Consider the following 11,068-nt stretch of genomic DNA (forward strand, 5'->3'; position numbering starts at 1 on the left):
GGAACTGAGGGATAACTTCACACAAAGTAGCCTTCTGCCACAAATGAAGAGAGTCAAAGGCGGAAATGAAAGCCTGGTGACAGAACGCTGGAACCTTCTAAAGGGACCTTCAGGATGAATTCGGTCTAGCTCACAGCATGTGAGAACATGACAAGTGACAAAGTCTGCAATATTTCACAGAAGGACAGCATTGATGCCAATTATTTTTGCCCTCATCAAGAGGGCCTGCCATTCTTCCACAGAACAATTATCTATAGGTGCAAAATAGTTAAAAGCTCAATTCTTTCTCCGGATCAGCACAGGAAAAGCGCTGCTCACAGCAATTTGACATCATTTCATTAAATTAGATTAATTTTCAAATGTGTAATTCTACCAATTATACCAACTACCATTGTAATTAATATTCCAACTGACTTTACAAAAATTGCAAAAATCCCCTCAAGACAGTAATTAGTCATTAGCATGTCCAAGACTTTCCTACGGCCAACAGCACATTGCATGGAAAGTTCAACACATAATGGGCAGTGGTGAAGCCCTCCCCAGACTTCTCCATTCTTAGCCAATAGTGTGGAAAGCTGACATTGGCAAGTTACCTCAAACTTCACTTCACATATTAATGCACTTGCCGGTTTAAACTCTCAGGGTGAAATGATGAATGGTGAGAGCACCACAATTAAAAGGCTCTTTTCATTTGCAGGAGAAGTAAACGGGCACAATTAATGGCTTGCTTTGTCCATACTGCCAGCTGGAAATTGTAATACTGGCTTATTACTTCTCAAGGCTGCTCTTGAGTTTTATTAAAGAAATATATAGAGGGCACTCTTTTTTTTTTAGGTTGGTCGTGGGGCTTGAACTCTGTCCCTGAGCTCTTCAGCTCAAGGTGAGCGCTTTACTGCTTGAGCCACGGCGCCACTTCCGGTTTTCTAGTGATTTACTGGAGATAAGAGTCTCATGGACTTTTCTGCCCAGGCTGGCTTTGAACCTCGATCCTCAGATCTCAGCCTCCTGAGTAGCTAGGATTACAGGCATGAGCCACCGGCGCCTGGCAGAGGGCACTCTTTTTTGTGAGCTGGTGCTAGTGTTTGAACTCAAGGCCTTATGTTCTTGCTTAGGTTTTTGTTTTTTGCTTTTGTGTTTTTTGTTTTTTGTGTGTGTGCTTTTGTTTTGATTTTTGCTATGCTTAGCTTAGCTTTTTAAAATTGGAAATAATACACTTTTCTGCCTGGGCTGGCTTCAAACTACAATCCTCAGATCTCAGCCCCTGAGTAGCTAGGGTTACAAGTGTGAGATACTGGTACCTACATCCTAACCCTGATTTTCTTCTTTCCTCTCTGGATTTTAAGAATCATTATAATCGACCTTAAATCCTTCCCACAGTAAGGTAAGGTAAAAACAAGAGTCACACAGGACATTACCCACTGTAACAAAAAATACAAACATACTTTCCCTACATTCCTCTCTATGTAACTGGCAGTGGCTTCCTGGCTTTAGAACTGAAAAGATACGAACGAAGAGCTCAGTTCCCTGGGCCTGTTTGTTTGGCTCTAACACAGGAGGTTGAGTCTCTTCTGCTATCGGTCGGAGAACACAGTGATGCCTAAAACCTGCCATCTCCTCACTCTGGCTTATGGGATTTATAATCAGTGATCGATTTCTGGCACATATCTTCAAGCTGTAGCATCTCCAAGGCAAAAACAAGTTTCATACACATACCAGTTCTTTTCCTTAATACAATTTCTTTCCTATCTTGGAGCCTAGGCCTTCTACTTTAATAGCTGAACAATTAAATTCAGTGAGCAATTAAATTAGTTCCATTCAAATGTCATTCACTCCACTGTCAGACCACACACTTCCCTTAAGAGTCCTCTTCACTCATGGTTCTGAAATCAGCCTGAATCTTCCCACCTGAAAAGCCGTCACTTGTAACTGTAGTTTGTTTCAAGAACAATTTTATCCATGTGACAAGCACATGATTTCCTTGTCTAAACACTAAAGAAAAAGAAAAAGAAAGTGAGACAAGTGTCTGTGGCTCACATCTATAATTGCAGCTACTCAGGAGGCTAAGATCTGGAGGAGGATGGTTAAAGCAAGGCTGGGCAGAAAAGTTTGCAGGACTCCATTCCAAAGTGACTAGAAAAGACCAGACTAAAGGCATAGCTGAAGCAGAAGAGCACCAGCAAAACAAGCTGAGCAAGTCCAGCAGCAAGAGGTCCTGAGTTCAAATTCCTTAACCCCAACACCCAGCCTTTAGCATTTTTTGCCAGCTTAGGCACTTTTCTTGAGCTTTTTCATTCAAGACTTGTGCTCTACCACTTTGAGCCACAGCTCCACTTCAGTTTTCTGGTGGTTTATTGGAGATAAGAGTCTCATGGATTCTCCTGCCTGGGCTGAGGCTGCCTGCCTCCTGAGTAGCTAGGATTACAGGCATGAGCCTATAATGGTTCTGTATTTTCATACTGAAGGGAACTAGAACATACTTTAGACACACTTTTGAAAGCATTTACCAGTGGACGCTGCTACTTCCCTAGAGATACTGTTCTTGCTGTTACTGACTGTCTTCTATTCTGCTGCCTCCAGCCATCCTCTTGTCTCTGCTCCTTTACCCCTTAGGTCTTAGATGCTGAATGAGCCTTGACCATATTTCTGGTATGCAGAATTTTTTCTTTGACTTTCTCTGTGGGGGGTATTTTATCAGGCTTGGAGTTGAAGTAGAGTCTCAGAGCTGAATCTGAGACTCAGAGAAGATGGAGATTTGTCACTGGGTCTGAAAGAAAGAACTTAAACCTTGCTTTCATACATTTAGCCTGTAAGGCCTTTCCCCCAATTTCTGGGCTACTGGTTACAGAAACTCAGTTTGGTCTAGATTAAGCAAAAAATAAAATACAAAAATAAAAAAAATGTGGGCTGGGAATGTGGCTTAGTGGTAGAGTGCTTGCCTAGCACTCACAAAGCCCTGGGTTCAATTTTTCAGCACCACATAAACAGGAAAAGTTGGAAGCGGTGCTGGGGCTGGTAGAGTGCTAGCCTTGAACAGAAAGAAGCTCAGGGACAGTTCTCAGACCCTGAGTTCAAGCCCCACGACAAAAAAAGAAAGAAAAGAAAATGAATATATACAGCACAGAACACATAGCAGACAAACGAAAGGCTTGAGTCTAAATGTTCCTGTTTCTTGTAACTACCATTTAGTTTCCTTTCATCACTGTGTTAAGGTCTATGCCACAGGCCTGCCTACTGGCGGAAGCCATGAATGTCAAATTCTATAGAGCACATTGAGAGCACTCTCCTTGCTGGGCCTGTAGTTCCTCAGTACAGCCCCTGCCTAATAGGTACAAAGCAATAAGGACTAATCTAACAGAAAGCACCATAGTGACACTTCCACCAATAGCAGGGAAGAGACAATACAAGAACAAACAATGTGAATGGCTGAACACTCAGACTACCAGCTTTTAACCTCCTAGGCATCATGAACTGCTCTGAGTCCGATGAGGTCACTTTGCCCTGGCAAAAGTGCACATACCACAACAGACTGCTCCTTGCACCCCACCTAGATCAGTTTCAAGTGCAATAAACCCTGACTTAGAATTTTTTTTTTCCAATTCTGGGGTTTGAACTCAGGGCCTGGGCAGTGTCCCTGATCTAGTGTTCTCCTACTTGAGCCACAGCTCTACTTCTGGCTTTTTTGGTAGTTTACTGGACATATGGGTCTCATGGACTTTCTTGCCCAAGGATTAAAGGTGTGACCCACCAGAGCCCGGCTTACAATTCTTTTTAAATGTAATTACCTGAGGATAATTACTAATCCTCAAAGAACTTAAAGAACTATAAAAATAACATAAAGGGAAATTCTAGAACTTACAGCTCTATAACCCCATGCCAAATCTAAACTAAAAACTAAATGCTTATCCTCATCTTCTAAATGTGGAAGAGCCTCTGCCCTCTTACCTCCATGTGACCGCTCCCTTACCTTGTTGGACCATTTGTAGGCCTGCAGGAGTTGACTATAGAGTGGAGTTTTGTCCTGCACAGGATCCAGGCTCAACAGACCGCTGTTATGAAGGGGGTGATTCTCAGAGGGCTTGCCGACCAAGTTGCTCAGACGTTCTAGCTCACTGAAAAGAAAGAAGGCAAATAAACTTCAGTGAACTTAAAACTCTAGCAAAGCCAACCACATTAATCAAAGGCTAGATGCCATCAGATATCACATAAACAGAAAATACTTTTTGGAAAGTAAAAAAGATTAGAGACAACCAAGAAAACCCCTGGTTGGGAGATCATCTTTCTTTAGAACAGAACCTGATCCCTGATGCTGTTCAGAAGGAGAGAAAAGGAGTGCAGAAGCAGTAAGGCTCCTAAAACCAGGATTTAACAACTTGGATTAGTCTCTGTAGGGGGCGGAGACTTTCTGGGATTTTTGCAATATGGTGTAACACTGCCTCTCACTAAGGGCTTTCAGACCCACGTGCAGATCACTACATTTGGCAGAACAGCAAGTACCTGAATAAATGATTATTTATCATTCACATAGGGCTAGATTTGTACATGATGCTTCACAGATGGTAAAACTTAGCAAAACAAAGAAGAGATAAAATAAACAAATGGAATGGGAAGACACCACCGAGGGGGCTGTGTCAAACAAACAGGCTTCAGTCTAGCAGGAAAACTCTGGAGAAGCTAAGGAAAGTGAGCCAACAGCAAAAGCACATTCCGGGAGTGTATGCTGAGGGGCCAGTCCCCCAACTGCCAGCACAAGACTGCGAACAGCTTCTCATGCTACATTCATTCCAGAATCTTCAGCCACCTTCTCCCTGGCACTACTGTTCAAAGATTTAAGGAGCCAAAGAGTGCTGAGAGCCAGTGGCTCATGCTGTAATCCTAGCTACTCAGAAGGCTGAGATCTAAGGATCTCGGTACAAAGCAAGCCTGGAAGGAAAGACTGTGAGAGGCTTACCTCCAATTCACCAATAAAAAAAATTTTTAAGCCAGAAATAGAACTATGGCTCATCGTGATAAGACTGCCAGCTTTGAGCAAAAAAGCTAAAAGACAGCAACCAGGCCCTAAGTTCAAGACCTAGTAGTAGCACAAAAAACAGAAAGCCAAAGCAATCATATTGACACACTGAGTTTGTAAAGTGTGAAGGGTTTCAACAGCTTGAACATTAGGAAGAGAAATAAGAGAGAAAATGGAAAAGGAACGACCACCCGTGCATCCCCTCAACCAGGTGACTGCTGCCTGTCTCTGGGCACTCACCCAAAAGCATCAAAAGATGTAAGAATTGAGAAGAGGTGTGGGAGTCTCAGCAGCTAGAGGGGGAGGGGAAATCCATCATTTGGCTATGATCTCCTCCATCCTAACTCCTCTGGTTACTCCTCTCATTACCTGGTTACTAAGAAGACCAAGATTTTTTTTTTTTAATTAAGAAAAATAAAGCTGAAATATAGCTCAGCAGTGGAGCACTTGCTTGGCATGTCCAAGGCCCTGGGTTCAAACCTCAGCACTGCTAAGAGGAGGCAGGGATCCAACCAGTCCATCAGAGAATGACAAGCTACCAAGGCCACTTCTGAGATGATTTAAAAAAAAAAAAAATCTTGGCATTCTAACCTTCCTGGAGAGGCCTGACTGTCTTAAGGAAGAGCAGGTCAAGTTCAGGACCATGAAATCACAAAGCGCCTACTATGTGCTAGGCATTCAACAACCGTCCTCTCATTTAATCCTTTTTTTTTTTTTTTTTTTTTGGTGCTGGTCCTGGGCTTGAACCCAGAGCCTGGGTGCTGTCCCTGAGCTTTCATGCTCAATGAGGCTAATGCTCTATCACTTGAGCTACAGCTCCAATTCTGGCTTTTGGTGGTTACTGGAGGTAAAGTCTCATAGGCATTCCTGAACTGTCTGGCTTTAAACTGCAATCCTCAGATCTCAGCCTCCTAAGTAGCTAGGATTACAGGTGTGAGCCACTGACACCAGGCTCATTTAATGTTTACAATACTTACCAAGTAAAAGAAGATGACTTGTAAGAAAGAAGGAAATATACAATCTTTAATCCTAAAGGACTACAAATTAAGAATTGTTGGGAGCCAGGTGCCAAAGGCTCACACCTATAATCCTAGCTATGCCGGAGGCGAGGATCGCAGCTCAAAGCCAGTCCGGGTAGGAAAGTCCATGAGACTTTTATCTCCAACAAACCACCGACTTTTATCTCCAACAAACCACCAGAAAACCGGAAGTAGTGCTCTGATTCAGCGGTAGAGCACTGGCCTTGAGCTAAAGAGCTGAGGGACAGCGCTCAGGCCGAGTTCAAGATCCATGGCTGACCAAAAAAAAAAAAGAATTGTTGGGGTTGAGGGTGGAGATGGGCCTAAGTTGTGAGACTAGTTAACAACTTAGCAATTGGGTCTCCAGTGAGGAAAAACTGAGCGAAATGATAGTTCTGAGCAGGTAACTTTGAAGGGGATGGGAGACAAGGGAAAATCCGGACCTATTTGGTTGTGTCTGGGAGGGAGGTGAGGGAGCGCAGATGAATTCCAGGGTGGGGGCGGCGGCTGGCCTCTCCCACTAGGGCAGAAGGTGGTCTGAGCAGACGCGGCGGGGCACAGAGGGCCTACAGGTGACAGACCTGCTAAGCTCCAAGGCGACGACGTCGTGGGAGGGGCCGGCCTCCTCGCCAAGAATGGCGAAGGCCAGCGAGGACGAGGCCCGAGGGCGGTGAAGGCCAGACGGAACGAGGCCGGGAAACCGAGGGGAGAAGGCGGGGACGGGGATGCGTGCTCCCGAGGAGGCCATGGGACCCTGGAGAGGCGGAAAGCCGGTGGGGGACGAGGGAAGATGGAGACCAGCCCCTGGCCGGGAGGCCTGGCCCGGTTCGAGGCAAGGAGCGACAGGCAGGTCCTCGAACCCGGCCCCTTTAGCCGGTACCTACTTGAGGTCCCGGTTGACCGAATGCAGGTTGTCCTGGAATTGCGCAATGAAGGCCTTCTCCCGGCCCTCCAGAGTCTCCTTGTTCCTCATGCCGTCCTTCAGGCAGTCGAACACTCTGCTCACGCTGGAACGCAACGCCTGGATAGCATTGATAGCCTGGGCAAAGGCCTCCAGGTTCACGCCGACACTCAGTACGTCCGCCATATTGCTGCCGCCAACTGCCGGCTCTCCCCAGCCGCTCTCCCGAGAGGCGCGCCGCGCTCTTTAATGACGTAGTTCCTAGGGGCCTCTGGGAAATGTAGTTTTGGAGCGAGCGTTTGCGCTCTGAGTATTGGGAAAGCACTTTCTTTATCTGGGCAAGTCGGGCAGCAATCTCTATTTGTTTTGTGATGACCAAAAAAGAAATAACCAGTTCCTGTTGGGGTTGCATGGAAAAAGAACTGCTCAGAGTAATAAAGCATCCCTGGAATGAAGAATTATCACCCATTGAATAAAATTAGTGCACATTTGTAAATAAAAGACGGGAAGGAAATCTTTCCCCTACAGTATGATGCCAGCTAATAAATGCAGAAGGATGATACTAGAAAGCTTGCACTTGCCAATTAGTAGAAGATATGAAGCAATGGATATTTAAACTAGCATAAGGAGAAGAGTAGAATATTTACATAATCTTAAAGTGCTCTCCCCTAAAATACTTGGTAAAAAGGAGAACATAACGTTTCCACAATTTCGTTTCTGGGTATAAGCCCAAAAAAGACAGAAATCAGTCTTGGGTTAGGAATGTGGTTTAGTGGTAAAGTGCTTGCTTAGCATAAACAAAGCCCTGGGTTCTATTCCTCAGTACTACATAAACAGAAAAGGCTGAAAGTGGTGCCATGGCTCAAGTGGTAGAGTGCTAGCCTTGAGCAAAAGAAGCTCAGGGACAGTGCCAAGGCCCTGAGTTCAAGCCTGAAGACTGGTAAAATAAATTAATAAATAAATAAATAAAACTTCCTTTGGCTGGGAATGTGGCTTAGTGGTATGTCCCGACCCGCAGGACGTCAGCGAGGGCAGTGAACCTAAGTTAGAAGGAATGTAGGGACAAGAGACACGAAGAATGACAGCAAGACAAGGGTTCTGATCAAGCTGCAAATTTTTATTTTTCACACAGGGGTATTTATATGCTTGGAATAAGGAAGCTTTTTTCATTGGCCGTTAAGGAAGCTTTTTCATTGGCCATAGCAGTACAGGATGTTTACTTAGGGCAGGAGGAAAGGATGGTCATTAGCAGTTGGAGGATGTTTACTTAGGGCAGGATGAGGGTAGGATTCTGTAAACTCAGCCTCAAGATGTTCCAGTGAGATAGTCAAGCCTATTATGTTGAGAGACTCAACTTTTGGCTCCCAACAGTGGTAGAGTACTTGCCTAGCATGCATGAAACCCATTCCTCAGTATCACATAAACAGAAAAGGCCAGAAGTGGCACTGTGGCTCAAGTGGTACAGTGCTAGCCTTTAGCAAAAGAAGCTCAGAGAGAGTGACCAGGCCCCAAGGTTCAAGCCCCAGAACTGGAGAAAGAAAGGAAGGAAGGAAAAAAGGAGGGAGGGAAGGAAGAAGAAAGGGAGGGAGGAAGAAAGAGAGAAAGGAAGGAAAGAAAGAAGAGGGAAGGAAGGGAAGGAAGGAGAAAGAAAGAGAAAGAGGAAAGAAAGGAGAGGAGAGGGGAGGGAAGGGAGGAGAGAAAGGAAGGAAGGAAGGAAGGAAGGAAGGAAGGGAAATCAGTCTCAAAGAAATGTTTATACATCTGTGTTCTGCCGCAGCATCATTTAGAATAGGCAAGAGGTGGAGTTAATGTGGGTACCATAACAGAAGAACAAAATGCAGTGTATACATCCGATACAAGTGTGTGTTCTTTCTTTTCAAGCAAGGATATTCTGACATGTTGCTGCTCAGTGAACATCTGAGTAAGGCCTGAAGATTAGTTAATCCTGTCTTACCAGTGATCATTTCCCAGGTGAAACTGAAGGACAGTATGGTAGGTGAAAAACACACATTCATAAAAAGAGAAATAATGTGGAATTCCATATCCATAAAGTATGTAGAGCAGTCATAATCATATTGACAGTAAATTAATGGTAGCTGATGGGCTTATTTCCAGTAAATTTCACACTGTAGTGGGGGCGGGGAGGGAATAGATCTAACTTAAAATGAGAGGAGGCCTGGGATTTAAACAAAACCAACACAATATTGGCTGAATCTGGCACGGTAAAGGTTCAAGATACCTTCTCCTGTTTCTCTGTCCTGTCCACTACGGACAGGTTTCTGAGGATTTTATTATCTTTGTTACTGATAAACACCTGCCAGGTCTTCATGTTCTTTCCCTTGGAACAGAGAAAATTGCAACTGGAGAAAGATCATAAGAATGATCTTCAATTTACCTCCATATCAATCAGAGAGAAGAGTCCTTCTGGGTTTTCTATGGGCAATAACAAGAAACAGTTGTAGATGAACTGAGGGAGGAAGAGTTCACCTACCATTTCAAAACACTCTAATAGGCAGAGAGACGTTCTGTGGGTGGATGGTGGTGTGACCGCGCAGCCATGGGAGTGTCATAAACCCCATAGCACTAGCATCTGCTTGCAATGGTAACGCTTACACATGCGCATGACCACAGTGTTTTAGTTTGGCAATGTAGAAATCAGTGGGGGGATGAAAGAGAGACACTATCTTCACAGTGGAAAAACCTGGTAGGCATCAGCTGACCCAAGAGGTCACAGTCAACATCACCCATGGTGGACACATTGTGTACCTCCTGAGCCAAGAAGAACACAATATGATGCAGTAATATTACTGGCAAAAATAGGAAATTAGGGCACAAACTCAAATGGAAAGACACTGAATAAAATAACTGACCTGTTGTTTTTTTCTTTAATCTGTAATCATAAAAGTCAAAGGAGGCTGAGGAACTGTTTCCCAATAAAAGAGACTCAAGAGACAAAACAAGCAAGCAATCTGGGATTTTATTTTGCTGATCTGATTGAGACAATGAATGAAATCTGAGTAGGGCATGTCGGTTATTTAACAGTGCTTTATCAGTGATAATTTCATTATTTTATCCTCTGCTTTGTGGTTATGGAAGAAGACATCTCTGCTTTGAGGAAATAAATACACCCTGATGTGGTAAAAGAGCATCATTGTGTCTGCATAAAAATGTAACAATACTATTGTGTTTATTCAGAGAGAGAAAGAGAAGCAAGTGTGGTTAAAAAAAAATGTGACCAGATATGGAATCTGGGTGGTGCTTATACAGGAATTCTTTGTACTATTTTTGCCACTGTAAATTCGAAATAATGTGACAATAGTTCTTTCAGGTTAATATTTTAATGAGTAGAGGAAGTAAAAAAAACAGCCCAGATGGCTAGGAAAAACTTTCAATTCAGCTGGGCTAGACTGACCAGGATTTAGAAATTGAGTAATTCTCTTCTTAATCCCACTCCTTAATAATCCCTTACCCAGGATACCATCTCAATTCAAATCTATTGGTTCTGGAACCACAAAGAATTGTGCATAAAAATCTAGGCCTTGATTTTACTTTCTATAAGACAAACAATTCTTAAACCATGTTTAACGTAACACATAGTTCTTGAGGAAGAAAGCTGTGGTGTTGACTTTGTTTTATCCAATGGCTTTTGTTTCCTGGCAGACCTCACCTTTATAGCCTGCTATTTATAGGTTTTTTTAAGGGAAGGGAGTGGAGATTACAGAAAACTTGTAGCTATGGAGCTCCCCCCACTTCCTGCTCCGGTTGTGGGGCCTGAACTCTAGGCCTGGGCACTGTCCCTCAGCTCTTCAGCTCAAGGCTAGCGCTCTACCACTTGAGCCACAGCGCCACTTCTGGCTATTTTCTGCTTATGTGGTGCTGAGGAATTGAACTCAGGACCACATGCATGCAAAGCAAGCAATCTACCACTGAGCCACCTTCCCAGCCCAGCTATGGAGCTTTAGCTAAGCTATCCTTCTTCCCTAAGCCTCCCACATTCCTTATTTGTATGTTGTTTTTTTTTGGGGGGGGGTCCGGTCATGGGACCTGAACTCTGGGCCTGGGCGCTGTCCCTCAGCTCTTCAGCTCAAGGCTAGCGCTCTACCACTTGAGCCACAGCACCACTTCTGGCTTTTTTCTTTT

The 11,068-nt window shown here is 44.1% G+C and overlaps 1 protein-coding gene across 2 annotated transcripts in view; it reads right to left on the reverse strand.

Moving 5' to 3' along the window:
* Med27 (mediator complex subunit 27) overlaps positions 1-7,141 on the reverse strand; it is a 177,803-nt gene extending 170,662 nt beyond the window's left edge. Inside the window, exons 1-2 of one of the 2 annotated variants that reach the window (XM_013021240.1) lie at positions 6,912-7,141; positions 3,965-4,109 (exon numbers count right to left, since the gene is read on the reverse strand). In XM_013021240.1, coding sequence (XP_012876694.1) covers positions 3,965-4,109; positions 6,912-7,114 — 348 coding nt within the window. In that variant the 5' untranslated portion in view covers positions 7,115-7,141. Of the gene's footprint in view, positions 1-3,964; positions 4,110-6,608; positions 6,663-6,911 lie in introns of those variants that run through there. The other variant, XM_013021241.1, reaches the window with a different exon arrangement.
* Between the last annotated feature and the right edge of the window lie 3,927 nt (positions 7,142-11,068).

This window comes from Dipodomys ordii, unplaced genomic scaffold (genome assembly GCF_000151885.1).
Source record: "Dipodomys ordii isolate 6190 unplaced genomic scaffold, Dord_2.0 Scaffold55, whole genome shotgun sequence".
In the NCBI taxonomy this organism is placed as follows: domain Eukaryota; kingdom Metazoa; phylum Chordata; class Mammalia; order Rodentia; family Heteromyidae; genus Dipodomys; species Dipodomys ordii.